At 42.1% G+C, this 17,120-nt stretch overlaps 1 protein-coding gene across 11 annotated transcripts in view; it reads right to left on the bottom strand.

Annotated features, from left to right (window-relative positions):
* The window catches only part of slit2 (slit homolog 2 (Drosophila)), a 104,816-nt gene that overhangs the window by 36,109 nt on the left and 51,587 nt on the right, over window positions 1-17,120 (bottom strand). For 8 of the 11 annotated variants that reach the window (XM_063476284.1, XM_063476286.1, XM_063476289.1 and 5 more), the window contains exons 5-10: window positions 4,444-4,515; window positions 3,405-3,476; window positions 2,221-2,292; window positions 1,837-2,000; window positions 1,689-1,700; window positions 1,303-1,441 (exon numbers count right to left, since the gene is read on the bottom strand). In XM_063476284.1, coding sequence (XP_063332354.1) covers window positions 1,303-1,441; window positions 1,689-1,700; window positions 1,837-2,000; window positions 2,221-2,292; window positions 3,405-3,476; window positions 4,444-4,515 — 531 coding nt within the window. The remainder of the gene's footprint in view (window positions 1-1,302; window positions 1,442-1,688; window positions 1,701-1,836; window positions 2,001-2,220; window positions 2,293-3,404; window positions 3,477-4,443; window positions 4,516-17,120) is intronic. The other 3 variants (XM_063476285.1, XM_063476291.1, XM_063476294.1) reach the window with 1 other exon arrangement.

Raw genomic sequence — 17,120 nt, 5'->3', positions numbered from 1 at the left:
AATCCCAGAGATGTTAAAAACATAACGCTAAATTTAATCTTGAGTCTTGAAAAACGCGTTTTATAGCAGTTAAATTAAACGGGGGTCTTCGTTCTTATCAAAGCAAGTAATGGGTCTCAAAATCAGTGAAGTGACTTTGAGAGTGAGAAGTCCAAGTTAGGCTTCATGTCTTCATAATCATGGTAACCAAAGCTTTACCTTCAAAATAATGCAGATATTGTTTTTAAAAATGAGAAATACAAAATGTTTTCAATGGTTTTAGTGGCAGAGCTGGAATGCCATCTGAGAAATGTTTCATTTGCTCTGGTTGGACGTGACTGACATGTCTCAGTCCCAGTCACAAATCTTTATTTAATATAGGGGGCGATCTGATGCAGTGACAGACGTGTGGAGACGCTATGGTCTGTTTGTACTTTTACAGCACTCAGCACTTTGTTCTCCACCTGCACCATGCATGTCGATCAGTGGTATACTTCACTGCAGTTCGCTGTCACATTAGTCGTTCACCTTGCAGTTCTTTTGTCTCTTGACACTGCAGTTTGCTAAATTTTCACTGACATTCAGATCTCTGGTCACCACATCGCTGCCAGTGGCCGTGGTCTAAAGGGAGTCCTGTCCCTTTAGAGCCTCTGCAGTGCCAACAGATCTAATAACCAGTCTCAAGACTGTCAGCCCTTCAGCTTAGCCCAGCTGTTGGGAAGAGAGAAGTCTAATAAACAAAGACTGTCTTTGTAATGAAGTGAAATCAATTGTTAAAAACTGTCGACTGCAATAAATTGTCTTCTCATGAGTGCTTTATCACATTTAAAGATTGTGTTGTGCTCTTTCTCTTTGTTGTGAGACAAAGAGAAAGAGCAGCAGTGTGATGTCCATTTAAGTCTGACTCAAGAAGTCCAAATCTCAAATCTTAAGTCAACGTCTTATTTTTTGGCACTTTGTTAAATCTGCCGGCTCTTCTCCTTCCACTTTTCTCCGATTCTCACTTACAGATAGCGATATGATCCACCTCGTCTCTCAGATTAATCTTTCAGTTGTTCTTCTTTTGTCATTCCTTTATTATTTTCTTAAGCAGGAAGGAGCTGCATGACCAGGCTTTCTCATTTCACAGATGTGTGATTTTATTTCACCACACAAAGAGAAGTAGTGAAACAGAAAGGTGGAAAGAGACAAAGAGGGAAAATGGAAAGACGCAGAGTTAAAGAGCAGGACAAATATCACTGCTCCGAGTGTGGATGTGGGAGTTTTGTGTGTGTAAGAAAAGCGGTTTGAAGCAGACGTGTTTACTTGGATCACAGGTCTTACATCTCGGTGATGGTTTCGGGCAGGTTGGTGGGTATTTCTGTGAGACCCTTCCCTCTACAGTCCACAATGTTGTTACTGCAGGTGCACGACTCCGGACACTGTAACACACTGCAGGAGGAAGATGATGACGACTGGTGACCTACACAGAGACAGAGGGCCAATATTATCCACGGATAACAGATTATGCTTTGAGTAAATCCCAAAGGCAAAGAAAAAAAAATCTGCAGCACGGCTAGAGCAACTGTGCAAGTGAGGGAAATATCCTGTCCTTAGATGTGACCTTGTCTATCTACAACTGTTTTCTATTCTCGTGTTGTGCAGAAAATCAGATCGATGATATATATTTTAGGAAATGCAGCACATAGAGTTAAAGACAAGCCACTTACCTTCATCCCAGTCTTTAAAAATCATGAGCAAAAAGGTAATGAGAGAAAGCAGACGAGACAAAGCAAAAGATGGGTTTGCCACTGCGAAACAGCGAGCCGAGGGAAGTCACAAAACAGACAGCAAAACAAATCGGTGAACCCGACCTACCTGTGCACACAAACTCCTTCTTCTGCACCTCGGCCACGTTGTGCCCCCTCAAGTGCGGAGGGGCCATGCATTGCGTGTAAAGACCCAGCCGGGGGCGCTGTCGCAGCCACTCTGACAGCCAGGCTACGTGGCAGTCACACTGCAGGTTGTTGGAGTGCAGGCGGCTGAGGGACAGAGGAGGAGATGGGCCAGACAAGAACAGGTGGGGGAAGGAGAGAAATAAGAGGTGTGATGACAGGGGAGGCAGGAGCAGGTTGGGTGGAGGGAAGAGAGAGAGAGTTGCAAGTACACATCAATCAATCTGTTACACAAATGGACACGGATGGGAAGAATCCTTCCCCTCAGGGCAGCGAGGTGTACCAAATACACAGAGATGCCACTTACAAGGTCCTGAGCTTTGGCATGTGGTTGAAACTGGCCACAGACAGTCGGCTGATGTTGTTATTGTTCAGGGTGCTAAAGAAGAAAGTGAACACACAGCATATTACAGATATGCAGAAAGTCTGTCCCGCAGTATTTTACTGTTATCATGAAAGAGGCTGCCATGTCAGACAGCGCATTTGTAATGTAACACAAAAACAATGAAAAAACAACTCTTTTATATTAATGTGTTCAAAGCACTACCTTGTTAGCTTCTAATTAGCTCTGTAATAAATCACATTTAATCGAAAGCTATTGAGCCTTTAGTCCTGCTTTTTTTTCTTTCTTTTTAGACATCGGCTTAACACATAATCCATTTATTCGCTCCCAGAATGCTCAGACTACAGAAAATCATTTGAATCATTAGAAATTAGATACAAATAGATGGTAGAGTTTATTTGCCTGATCGAATGATCATACCTTTGCACGTTTGCTTACAGCTCTGATTCTGGCTGGGCTATAAAGTGCCCACTTAAGGTATTGACTGACTTTGAAATCAAAGCAAAATGAATATTACAGGCATTAATAAGTCGAAAAGCACTTCAGGACAACAAAAGTGTCCATTCTGTGTGCCTAATGGCCCAATTAACAAATTATGTGAAGAGTAGGGGCACTTTTATTTTAAGACACGTCAGGACTGCATGTCATCTTACAAATGAAAAAATCCTGCCCTGCACGTGAAAGAACATACTATTCTTAGAAAGTCCTTAATGTGACACAGAAAATACTGTTAAAGATGTTTTGGTTAATGATAGAGAAGCACAATCGCTAGCCAATACAGCAAAAATCTAAAACCTCAGCGGCACCTCAGCTGCTCCCTCTCTCTTCTCAAGATGTTGGTGAACAAAGAAAACTGTCATGCTTTAACTTTATTTCAGAAAAAATCCCCACCAACAATTGCAGATTCTCTGTTTTTTATATTTGCCCTTCCTATTTTGTTTCCTAAACCCCTGCTTCAAACACCCTCTACAATGACGGCATTACCACAGAACCAGGCTTTAGTGCCACTGCTCAAAATATACCAATTCATTCCTTTTGGGGAGCTGCATAGGCAATGCAGTCTTTGAAAGGTCAACAAGGAAATTAGCTGTTCTATATTGTACTGCTGTTAGTGCTCACCAAACCCTCTGCTTTTTGCAGGTACTCACAGTACTTCCAGGTCACGTAGCGCTCTGAAAGCTCCATCTTCAATACAGCTGATGTGGTTGTAGTCCAACTGGCTGCATACACACATGTACACAAATGGAATTAAAAGAAAGGGGAAACTGAAGACATCAAGGTGTTTAAAAGGTATATCTTAAGGCTTCGGCTGGCTCCAGATGAAAACACCTCAACTTCCTCTGCCTCAACTCCTTAGTAACCTCTCTGTCTCACCCTCACCTTCTCTCTGTTTTAAAAAAAAGTTTGGTCTCCTAGTATCTTTGTTCTTTGTAGCTGCATTTCTGAATGCATTTATCTGTGTTCATTCCTGTTTCCTGCTCTCTTCTGACGTCTAGTTTGTATGCGCTGCTCTATACCTCATCCCCCATCCCTCTTCCTCCCTCTCCCCCGACTCTTTCTCAAAGTCGGTTTGCTGAAACAATTTAATTAAGACATAAGGACAGTAAATCATGCTGTCATCCGCACTCTAATGCATGCACACACACACACACACACACACACACACACACACACACACACACACACACACACACACACACACACACACACACACACAATGCCCTGTCCTTTTAGAATAATTGCAAGACATTTAAAAAACCACAGGAAGCCCTAAAAGTTGAGAAATCCATATTTATAGAATTAAAGATGGGCAATTACTTTTACCTGTGAAATGACCAACAATTATCATAACTCGGAGTGAGGCAAAACAAAGGGAGGAAACGGCAAAATGCCAGTGATGTGACACATGCAGTGTAATCCGCGCTCTAATGCATGAACACAGACACACACACACACACACACACAGCTGCTAACGAGCAGCGGTGCCAGTCAATACAGCAGGCAGGAGGCACATGACATTTACCACAATTAAATATTGATGCACAGGCAAATGGGTGCTGTGCACATTCTCAAACATGTCGGAAAGGAGGTGCCACATACGTGTGCACGCATATAGAACCGCATGCACACCACACTACACCACATCGCACATAAAAGCAGAGAGAGTGTTGCCAAAGTGCCACTTACAGGTTCTTGATTTCCACAGCTCCCCTGAAGGCTTTCCTTGGAATTCCCTGAATCTGGTTTTCGCTGAGATCACTGTACAGAGAAGGAGACAGAAAAAAAGGCAGCACAGAGTTAAGCCAAGCTATCACAGGGCCACTTGCTTTGCAGACTAAGTACTTGATATAATCATCAAAATGCAGAAGTTGTGGGTGGAGGGCTTCAGAGCCAGATTGATCATCTGCAAAATTGAGTTCCATCAACACAGAGTACTCCTTCCTCAAATATAATCAGCCGTCTTGGTTCATCTCTCAGGGATACATAAAACACTTCCTTTGTGAAGTGTCCACACATTTAGAGCCAGATGCAATTCAACTGTCTGCTTTGAACATCCACACAAGTCAGGTGGAAGAGGCTCTGAGCCCTCCGGCAGCCTGTAGGGGGCACTAGTGACCTCCACTTACCTCAGATTTCTGTTCCTTCTTTCATCACTCCCACTCATCTCTACCTCACTCCAACCACCCTCTCCTCCCCTGCTTTTAAGGAGTGAGTGATGGATATGTGTGTGTGTGTGTGTGTGTGTGTTGGAGTTTACACACACTTTAATTTTTAGCCACTTCAAAAAAGCGACAGGTTGGCATTAAAAAAGGAAACACTCACTGCAGTCAGTGATATACATGCAGAACGTGCTAACATGCATGCACCCATAGAAGTATAAATACACTCAAACATACAAACAGGTGCTTCACTGACTAAATGTTATTATAGTGCTTGCCATCATGTGACATACATCCTAACACTCATTGGTGCTGCAGCTTGGTTTATAAAGGACACACACATGCCCTTAAAGGTGCCGAAGGATGTACTCACAAATAGTTACACGAACAGAGGTGTTAATCACATAGGCACATGTGCAAATATAAATAAATTACATAAAGCACAGGCACAAGAATGAATTCAGCTGTCGGGTCAAAATGTGTTACAGCATGTAAAATGAAAGCACTCAAGCAGCTCTGGAAAGATGACACTCAGGCATCCTAAAAGCACCACAGGCTGCCTGGTAGCGAGGGTTTCTGCATGTGTCCTCTGCTTCCAATACAAACCCAAGTTCCAGACAGACCACCTGACCTTTCACCTTTGACCTTCCAGCTCTTGACCCCAACTGTGTCCTCTGCCACACTAATCGGCTAACAGCTAATGCCCATCCACATTCCTCGCATTCCTGCAGTTGTGATCTTTTAATCAGCGCTACAGGTATCTCTCCACCTGCTGCTTCCAGCCCTTCATCTGAAGTGGTAATTTGTTGCCAGTAATAGAGAAAAATTACAAAGCGGGGCGTTTTGAAGACTAAAAACAACAAAGTGGCTTGTTCATTTGGAGCCTTAATATCCAACTGAAAAGACAATGAAAATGCTTCTTTTAGCTTACGAGCCTGTGGGAGGGCTGGCTAGCTGCTGTGAGCTTTGGATTGACAGCTGAGACAGACAGCAGGGGCACAAAGACACAATGTAAACAAGAGTCCTCTGGTAACTGTAGCTTTTTAAGAGGCCTGTGCTAGGAGTGATACTGAAGAAAAGTAATCCATCATTCTGCAACCACGGCAACAGATTGTGGCGTTGGCAGGTAAATGTTTTGAAGACGTTGAAAGTGTCAGAGCTGAGGCACAAGTTCACTCTCAAGTGTCAAAATGACACAAGTGAGTGCACTTTAAGTCAGCGAAAGTGTGCTGAACGTTGCATTCGAGATGGATCTATTCCTGCATATAGAAGTTCAATTTTACATTGCTGCAGTTCAGAGTCTCTGGGCTTTTTTCTTCTGCACAAAATTGCCAAATGTAAGCTGGCGATTTGTGCGAACACAAGAGAATTACATGTAAGATGATCAATAGAAGATGTAGATAATTTTTTACAACTGCCTAATCTTTTAAGTGGTTATGATGCTGCTTTTCTCTGCCCTGTGAATCATTGTATGCTGAGAATCTTTGGATGTTGGATTACCGGTCAGACAAAACAAGGAATCTGAGAACGACATGCTGAGCTCCGGAAAATTGTGACGGGAAAAAACAATAATTAGTTGCAGCCCCCCCCAGTAAAATGTGTTCACCTTTGCTGTTTTGCACACGCAAAGCGAACACACGTGTGCTTCTTCTCTTTTATGCAGATACGTACACACACACACACACAAAGTGGCTGGTCTGAATCAAATAGAGTGTATCCTGATACTGTTTTTACAGGACCAAGGGGGTTTGGAAAACAGCCGTGCTCCGTTAACCGCTGGAGTTCGAAATCCAAATAAATGTTCTTTAACTTAACCCAACACGCACACACACACACACACACACACACACACACACACACACACACACACACACACACACACACACACACACACACACACACACACACACACACACAGCACCCAGTGTGTGCATCCACTACATCTTTGTATCAGATGTAACAATCAGTAAAAAGTTGTTAACGTCGAAAATGTGAAGATCTGACAGCTCGACAGTTTGTGCTTTAGGTTGCACACAACCTTCACTGTTTACACACACAGACACTTCACTTTGGAACACACAACTTGTTGCTGTGTCAATTACAGTAATGTAGCTTGGTAAACATCAGAGGACAGGAAAGAAGTGCCGTGTGTGTGTGAGAGAGAGCGAGAGACACACACACACACACCGCCATCCTCGGAAGCGCTGCGATGATTGAAAATTGATTCTGAGCAATTTTTCTGCCCTTGTGATGCACAACAACAGGCAAACTGCACACACACAAACACTCACGTATCGTACACACATATCACAACACACTCATGTACACTTAGTACATGCATACACATGTGAGTGGCAGTCTGGGTTAATGTGGGGGCTCTTAAGGAAGTGCAGAAGGCCACTCTAAACCCTATTCATCACTCAGACCACCAAAGAGAGAGATAGTGAATATCCCGCCTAGAAAATTGACTTCTTAGTGACTTTGGAGTGGATTTTCTTCCTCCGTTTGGCGCCAATGCACCTGATTCAGTTTCATCTCCACTTAAATGATTTTTTAGTGAATGTTCAACCCACCACGTTATCTTTTCTTCTCAAACTTCCTCTTCCTTTTCATCCTTCTCTCTTTCTCTCTCTGTCTTTTCCTCTTCTCCTAAATTGGTCTTGTTTTTGGACTTCCCCAAGGTTTAACCCCTCACCTCTGCCCCTTAAGCCTGAACTGGGAGGCTGGCTTCATTAAAAGAGGCTCCCGCTGAGCCCAGCGTGTGCGTGTCCGTGCGTGTGTGTTTTTGTTTGAAGGGGCTGGGGGTATTAGACCCACACAGGAACTATATCATGCTGCTAAGTTAGGAACCTTCTGAAAGAGGAGACACACACGCGTCCACCCACAGACGCACGCACGTGCACATGCACGCACCAATCCTAGACATAGTCGCTGCTGAAACAAACAGCTGACAGCCTCTATCCATGATGTGTAGAAAAAGAGATTTAACCGCACACACACACAGACACGGTGCCACACGATGCTGATACTGTACATGCATCAAATTCACAGCAGCAAGGACCGAAAATGTTCTGTCCCATTTCGCTCTCTTCCTTGTGTTGCACTTTTTCTTTGACATCCACCCTAAGAAAGATAAATCTAAAAAAACTTGGTGTCCCTGTTTCCTCCCTCCGTCCACACCAAGCTGTTATTTTTCACACTCAGTAACTGAGCTGTTTGAGAGCGCAGATAAATCTTAAAATGCTGGCCTCAGGTTTTGGAGTGCACCGGAAAACTTGAGCTTTTTGAAAACAATGAAAAAGTCTTTGGTCAGGAATGTTACCAAAAAGCAGTTAAAATGCCGGCTTTCTGTAACCTCTAATCCTCGCTGTGGTCACACATTTTAAATGTCAGCATAGATGCACAGACCACTCTTCGTCCTTTATAACGATTTGGCCGACGCCTCGGTGCGCCAAAGCCAGGCAGCGTTTGCTTTTCGTCTCATCACAGAAAAATGTGTAAATGACAATACTAAATTGTGAGTTTGGCTACAATGAAACCAAGCATCAAGCTCCGGGGCAGAAAAGTAAAACCAACAGTAAAGTGTCGAAAACTCAAACTCCTCAAATGGCCACTTGAGGCTGACTCCAAAAGCAAGGAAAGCCCCAAAGAAGCCTGTGTTAAAACACAACTTTACAACAGAAATAATCACATTTACAGTCCTTCCAAATGTAGGGAGGGTTACAATTTTTAAGGTCAAAAGTTGTGCATTGCTTGGGGTATGGATTTCCTTGCATGGGCAGTGGTTGTCTGGGTTAACTTCAGCTAATTTGAGCTGCTCAATTCTACTTCTTAATCAAGTTTGTAGGTCCTTCTGGAGCATTTTCATGCTATTATCTGACAAATAACATAACTTGGTGTTTGGGTAAAAACACAACATCCAAGAATGCTGCACTCCATTTTCTGTGAGTGAAATGAACCTAAATGAACCTTAAGTGACAGTGGTTAGTGGCTATGATTTGTGTACAGACTAGAGATGGCACGATACCACTTTTTTATGTCCGATACCGATACCGATATCATAAATTTGGATATCTGCCGATACTGATATGAATCCGATATAGTGTGTTTTTTAATCAATAAAACTGTTTTTTTAATATCTTGCTGCATTTTGTATAAGTTCATACTCAAGTTTAAATAAACAACAACACTAAAGCTATTCTGTTATACCTGTATGTAAAAAATACACTGCACCCAAAATATTTCATAGTTCAGCAATACTGATCAATCTAATAAACTTAAACCTGCTCCACCCTTCCTATTCTGGTATTTTAAAGAGTACTTAGCAGAAATATTAAGCAACCTAACTAACAGGGTTGCAAACTCCCAGCAAAAAAAATAATAGGGAACCACCCCCCCACCCTCCACCTCATGATGCTTAATTGATGTAACCGACTTTAATTTGATGCAGGGTGAAACAAAATGCACAGAAATAAATTATTTTTCAAGAATAATTAAATAAATACAACATGTTTCTTCAGCAGAATTGCAGAATTCACAGATCATACCTTCCCAAAGGAAAAAGTAGTATAGCTTACTAGGGTATATTAAACTTAACAGTTACTATATACAGTAATGGACTTCTATACATTTTACATCAGATTAAAACTTTGGGTGTAAGATTCAGATAATTATTTATTAAAAGCTAGATATTTTAAATGAAAATAAGAAAGAAAAGTATGTCTTTGTGCCCCCTTTTCCCTGTTCATGCCCTATCGGCCCCCCTGGCTAAACTTTGCTAGATCCACCCCTGCACAGTTACCAGCCGTCAGCTGCGTAGAAAAAGATCCTGGTGTAGGAAGTAATATTAAATAAATTCTAACAACAGCTTATCAAGCTTAAACCTGCTGCTGTTGTTCAGCCGCTGGTTTCCTCTTTCTGGTGCAAACTGGGCGATTAACAAACGAGACAGACGGACTCGCGACAGAAAAGCCGATCAGCTGATCATTAATCAGTTTCACGATTGAAGTAGCGACAGGAGAGGGAGGGAGAGAGAGAGGCAGTCGCTCCATATATCGGTTGTTAAGCTTAACGTGGGAATGCTTTACAAACATTCAGAGATGAACTTACACACTTGCTTTACTTCTCTCTGGGATAACTTCCTCGGAGATGAAATGCTGGTTTGGTAGTGAGGCTACAAATACACACAGCCGCTCTATCACGTGACGCACACTGCTGCGACGTGCTACGGTTATGAGCCGAGTTACGCCATGTCGCAAGTTTTGTGAGGTGCTTTTTTGATATTTAATGGATCGGATTACATTTTTTATTTCTCGCCGATATCCGATCCAGTAATTTAGGTCAGTATCGGACCGATACCGATACGTAATATCGGATCGGTCCATCTCTAGTACAGACTCAATTTAAAACAGGTGAACAGGAGGGCAAAGCGGACCAGTCTGACTATGTGAGACATCTGTCCAGATGCTGGCTGTATGTGTCTGTTTTCACACTGTTGAAATCCATTTTGGTGCGAATGGATCTTCTACGGATCTTCCTGTTTTTCTCACCTCTGGTGGTCCAGGATGTGTGTGTGTGTGCGCGCGCGTGCGCGGGTGTGTATGCGCGACAGAGTCAGGTCTTCAGTGTTAAGAGCTTAGAGCTGCTTTTCTAAAGGACCTTTTCAATGTGAGGGGGGCTTTTGACACCCTCCGTGTCTAAGAAGACCTAAGCATGAAAGAGCACTACTCAATTCTCACACATGCACCCCTCATCCTTTCCCCTCCTCCCTGTTTTTTGTGTCTCACGCCGGACACACATACACAAACTCTTACCTACTGTTATACAGTTTCTGAATCTCTTTTGTACGAAGCCTACCGCCACAAGATTCTTCCCAGGTCCAGCAGACTGGGGGTTCCTGTGGCAGAGTGTGTGTGTGTGTGTGTGGTAGGGTATGAGTCGGAGTTGGCAGTGCAGTAAACTAATCATCTTGTTCAAATCCCTTTCGGAGACCTTAATCCTATTAAGTTTTAGAATGTGTGAATGGGCAAAGACGAAGCTGGAAAGAGTCAAAAAGGAAAAAGAAAAAAGGAGGAGAAGGTGAAGAAGAGGAGGAGAAGGAGTGAGTTTCAGTTTTTGCTGGAGGGGCTTTATGAAGAGATGGTCAGGGAGGCTAAAAATGACGCTGGGACATTCAGTATGCGCTAGTGTGTGCGTGTCTGCAGTCGGATCCTCCAGCTAATTCGAGCAGCGGTGCCATTAGTGGACCCCCAAAGATCACACTTCTGTGAGCAATTAGGAGGAGAAAGACTCACAAAGAAAAGAGAGGAGATGAGAGGAGAAAGGAGAAGGAGGAGAGTAGACCTTTTGAAGACAATGCCGAGGATTATTGAGCACACTGGGCCAGGACTGGCACCTGGCAGTGTGGACGAATGCGTGCGCCTGGTGTGCGCGTCATGACCTCTCTGGTTTAAATTTAAGCACATCTTGGAAATCTTGGGCAGCAGAATTTCAGAAATGATAAAAGAACAAAAAAAAGAATTCTTACTATTCCCTCCTTAAAGAGACAGCTATTATGCAGAATCACACACACCCTTCCACACACAGATCGCCTCCTCTTTCAGCCTTCTCCTTCAGTCCCCCTCTCCTAAACTAATATTGACTTTGCTCATGAATGACAGATCTGCAGTCCTCCTCACTCTTTCCCTCTCTTCACATCTCATTGTCTATTTCCCTTATTCACTGTCACACCTCACGCACATACTTTGAATACCAGGTGAGAGGGTTGCTATGGTTACGGGGCCAGGGTGGACACCTATGGGACATTTTCACTTGACAGAGATGTCCCCTGTGTGTACGTGGGTGCGCCTGTCCTGCAGAGGTGGCAATTTGCCCGAAAGAAGGTGTGCACGTGTGTGTGTGTGCACGTGTGTGTGTGTTGCCTCCGTGAGTTACAAAATGCCCAGCTTAGAGAAGCTCATGTGGTAAGAGCTGTGTTACTTTTCCAGCTGATTTTGAGGTTTTATTTTGCAATGTTTTCTCGATTATAGTTTGAATGCAGAGAGAGCAAAGCCAAGATTTCTCAGCAGAAAAGTGACATTCTGCCTACTGATCTCCTACATAAATAGCTCACGCATTTTTCATTCAATTGTTCACCAATCTTTTATTTATTTAGTTATTTTTTTAACAAAGCCAGCTGCAAGCCACGTGCCACACTTGTTGCTGAGGAAACTGAAAACTAAATATACATTGCCTTCTTTTTTTTAGTGGTAAAACAACAAAGCTGAAAAAATCTTATATTTGTGTGTGTGTTTGGATGTGTGTGTGTGTGTGTGTGTGTGTGTAAAAGCAGACTGACTACGTTGCTTTCCAGCCCAGGAACGGATTAGTCAGCGTTCTGAGACCATGACATCATCTGAAATGTTTACACGTGTAATTATAGACAAGTGAGAAATACATCTGTTGCACTAACGCACACACTCACAGCGGAGAAATAGACATGGCTCGCAGTAATGCAGTAATTACATATGAGGAGAAGCACTTAATAATGGGGACCATCTGATGATGATATTTAGATTTGCAGCTGGCTCAACAGAGCAGGCCATCCCACTGTGGCCTGCACCTGTGCTCCTCCAACACGCGTGTTAGAAGCAATTCTTCTTCCCGTCATTCTGCAAGCATTTTAAGACATGTTTTGGCAAATGGAAGGGAGAAACATCAAATGCCGGAGATGCTGAGAACATTTTAATCCCCAGGAAATCAACACATGCATGAGTTTACTGATCTATGTGGCGCATGTGCTTATCAGTCAAGCTGCTTTAACTGGTATTGGCGATGATAAAGATTCCTTCTTTCTAAGAACATAAACATATGTACATATCCCAAAGAGGGCTTACAGTTGTAATGAGTGAAAGAAATGCAACAATTCAAACCAGTTGTTCCGTGGTGCCTGCGTAGATCCTCGTATTGGTCATAATTTGAGTGAAATCTTTGAAGGAGACTGCTTTTTGAGCACCCTCTAATGGTCAACTTGGACTTTCAGTTTTTTTAACCTCCAGATTTCTAAAGATGTTTGATCTCATTTTAATTAAAGAGTATTTAAATGTAATGGAATATTTCATCTTTGATGTCTCCGTCCATTCCATAAATTTAACTTCTTTCCTGACATTTCTCTTCCTCCCCCTTTCGTCTTTCATCCTGACTTTTCTTCTTTCCTTTGGGGGTCTTTCCATCCTTCTCCTCCTTTTGTCTCCACCACTTTCTCTGTCTCTTTCTCCCACATCCCCTGCACCCTGCACCACCCTCCTCCTGCCCTGCTCCTTCTGTAATGAGTCTAATCCATCAGCCAGACAGTATTAATCGTATTCCGATAGCAGTGTGTTCACTCGCTGCTCGCTGCTGTCTCTGTCTCTACGAGTCAATAACCCCAACGCTAACACCTACACACTGCCTATGACAGATAGGCTATGTGTGTGTGCGTGTGTGTGTGTGTGTCTGCATGTGTTTGAATTTTAAAACCAGCTCAGCACTATGACCAAATTTATTGCAGTCTTTGCCTGGAAGAGCGTCCAAAACACACACAAGATGTAGACACAAACACACACACCACAGCTAAAATGACCTCCACTGGATGAGTTGCCAGACCACTTGGTGGCCACAAGCCCTTGGTGAGTGACATCATATCCTTTTCCTGTTTGCCTCTTACACTGCCATACAATAATAAATAGAAAAGATAAATAGAAAGTGACAGCACATGATTGTGCGTCTGTGTCCATTTGTGTGGGTTTGTGCATCTGCCTGCATGTGTGCCTCAGCCTGCCTATCCACTGCCAGGTCAGAAAGTTTTTCACCCACGTCTTTGACCTGATCTGCCACAAACTCCATGACCCAATAAGCTGAAGCAGCCACCTCCCTTCTTGTCTGCCTCCTTTCCATTTAAAACCTCAGCGACTTACAGAAAAAAAACCTCTCACTAGCGGATAATGTATCAATCTGGTGCCCAACGATCCTTTGTCATTTTCAGACTTAGCTTTGCCATCAATTTTTCCCCCACAATTCGCTTCATCCATCAATCGCTGCACCATTCTCCTGATCGCTCAATCATTGCATCACTCTTTTCATACATCAATCATTCATTTGTGCAGTTCATCTGTCATCCTGCAATCCCGCACAGTCAGACATCCAGAAGCATTCTATTTAAAGTAAATGCTTTGGCTTAAGGAGGGAGTGGTGAGAAAGATCCCTAACCTGCATGTGTATTATTTTAGTCTGACGCTTAAATTGTCATCATTAAAACCCTAACAGCCCATCTGCTGCTTTTTGCCGTTCAAAGCGACCCACTGATGATAACAAATAAACAACTAAACGGCACAAAAAATGGTTTTGATACAGCTATAAAATACAGAAGTCAGTTTTTCCCCCCTCTAGCAACATTTTTGGTGAGATTGACAGCTGAGCTTAGGAAGTTATGGTCTGTGGTCGGGGAGAGTGTGTTTGTATATCAGGAATGAGGGGTTAGCAGATCTGTGGAAAGAGGCATAACGTGTGAGCACGAGTGTGGAGAGTAGCAGAGGACTGCACTGGCGATCACTTATTCACCCTGGTGTCATTATTCACAGTTTACAAACCATGACAAGACAGGCAGAGACAATGGCACGCACGCACGCACACACACACCCCTCTTCTCACATCTCTTAATTCAGCAGTTTGCGCGGTTTTGTCTTTCCTTTCTTGTGTTTACCCAGCAGATTAGAGTGACATGCTGGCAAGCCCTCCTTACATATACACATACACAACTCCAGTTTACACATGTCTTTGTGATCATGCTGATAAGGTAACACCTTATGTTAAGGTCATTGCAGTATTTAAGAGTAATTAGTTAATAGCTTACAGGTAATAAGACCCTTAAAATTCCTTATGAGAGATTTTAGCCCATTGCTAGGTGGTTGCATGTATAATTCAACTTTTGTGGACATAAATTCGATGTTAGTGAAATTAAAAAAAATATGTTAGGGGTGTTAAAGCAGTTAAGATTAAAGCTGTGTCCACACTGGTCATTCCAGACTCTGGTTTCCAAGGTAACCCTCTAATGTAGCTACTCTCTCATTGGTAGTTGCTTCAGTCGCTCACCCCTGGAAGTATATCACAGGTTATCGATAGTTGGTTGAAAACTTGAAAACTTTTAGCCTATTGTTAGGTGGTTGCTACACATCATGGCATGTGATATAGATAGGGACCTTTACGAACCTTCTGGGACCTATGATGTACCTGTGTGCCAAATTTGGTTGCTTAACTCCTGGCGGTCCAGGAGGAGTTTGTGGACAAAGGGACAGACAGACAAAGATTTGCTGTACCAGAGCAAGATTTGTTTAGTCTGTACAGCATGTGGAAATAGCGATGCATACGCTCACAATCGCCTCTGCCCACCCAAATATGATCCCATTGCTCTCACAGCATTCCAAGGAAATAAGTAGCATTCCTTGAAACCTTTGAATTATTAGTACTTCTTCTCTAAACTGACTTACAGTCAACAGAGATGGGCAGTAACGCGTAATCCGATTACTTTTTCAAGTAACGAGTAAAGTAAGGGATTACTATTGCAAAAACGGTAATTAGATTACCGTTACTTTCCCGTAGGAACGCTGCGTTACTGCGTTACTAAAAGCATGCAGCGTTTAAAGCGTGGAAGTACTGACCTTACTTTGAGTTTGATTCCATAAAAAGTGACAAAAACATTAGTGTCCGTTGTGCGTGGGAAGAAAACTTCTTTTTACAGCGGAAACCCCCCCCCCCTAAACTTCCAAGCAAGCACCGAGTGCGCTACGACGTAATGGGAAATTCACAGAGAAACTCGCGGATTATTCCACTGACCGCTGCGGCACACCTGCACCAGGGCACACCTCTGCCTACCCCACTCCTGCTTTACAGGTGAAAATAGAGCAACAGGACCGTTAGTCTTTGATTTTATTTATTTTCTGCTGTGTTTTACTTGCATCTATTTGAAAGAGTGAGTGTAAACACAAAAAATATTTTATTTTATGTGCTGGAATGTGCAGAAAATAGGTTTAAATGTTAAACAAATTTCTTCCAGTCAGAGAATGTTGCATATAATTAAATTTTTGCTTCATGCATAAAGTTAAAAGATTAAAACTAATAAAACAAGTTTTAAAAAGAGACTTTTCCATTTGATTACATTTTGTATGCTGGATTATGCAGAAAAAGTAGAATTGGGCTGAAATATCTATTGCTTTATCACCTATTCAGGTTGTAAATCATGTTTTTAAAAAGTAACTAAGTAACTAAGTAATTAATTACTTTTGAAAATAAGTAATCAGTAAAGTAACGGGATTACCTTTGGGGGGAAGTAATCAGTAATTAGTTACTGATTACTTTTTTCAAGTAACTTGACCAACACTGTCAGTCAATTATTAAAAATGCTGCAGCCTAAGATCCAAGATTTAAGATTCAGTTTAGGCAAATATATGGTGTCTGTTGATTGACTAAACAATAAATCTGCAAATAATAATAACTTTAGCTCTAGACATTATGGCACATCATCGTCCTGGAAGAACGCTTTGCTGTCTTTTTTCTCTTCCATTTAGGAAACAGAATATTTGACACTAATTTCAATATTTTTGTTTTATAAAAAAAAAATTGAATTGCTGCAACTTTATGGCATCTCATATGTTGAAATTTGGAGATTGTCACAGTGCTACATTCAGTTATTTAATTATTTATTTTTTATTCCTAGGAGACACAACCGTCAATGAAGTATATGTCATGCAAGAGAATCCATGAGAACAAAATGAATGGGCCGAGTTGTCAGAATGATATTTAACATGTGTTGACAGATTCACAGCATTAACTCAGGCATTTAGTAACATGAAAGAAAAAAAAATCCTCCTTAAAAGTCAGTTGCTGTGGTTCTTATTGTTTGGGTTGCATCTTTAAGAGCTTTTGGGAAGACCTGATAAATATAAAGACTAAGTACCATCTTTAAATGGAGAGCATTTTTTAAAGCATGTCCCCATAAATGGGGATAGCGGGTTTATTTTACAGCGTAACACAATAAAATGACCACTGCTTAACAAAGCATAAAACACTTTATTGTAATGTCCCTGTATTAGGATACCAAGTCTCAGGAGGTTAACTCGATGGGATGCGTGGTCAGCTACAGTTTATTAATCTAAGTTTAATAAAGCAGTGGTTATAACCTAAAAAGTGAGC

Source organism: Pelmatolapia mariae, linkage group LG6 (genome assembly GCF_036321145.2).
Source record: "Pelmatolapia mariae isolate MD_Pm_ZW linkage group LG6, Pm_UMD_F_2, whole genome shotgun sequence".
Lineage (NCBI taxonomy): Eukaryota > Metazoa > Chordata > Actinopteri > Cichliformes > Cichlidae > Pelmatolapia > Pelmatolapia mariae.
This window is presented reverse-complemented; position numbering and strand designations above follow the sequence as displayed.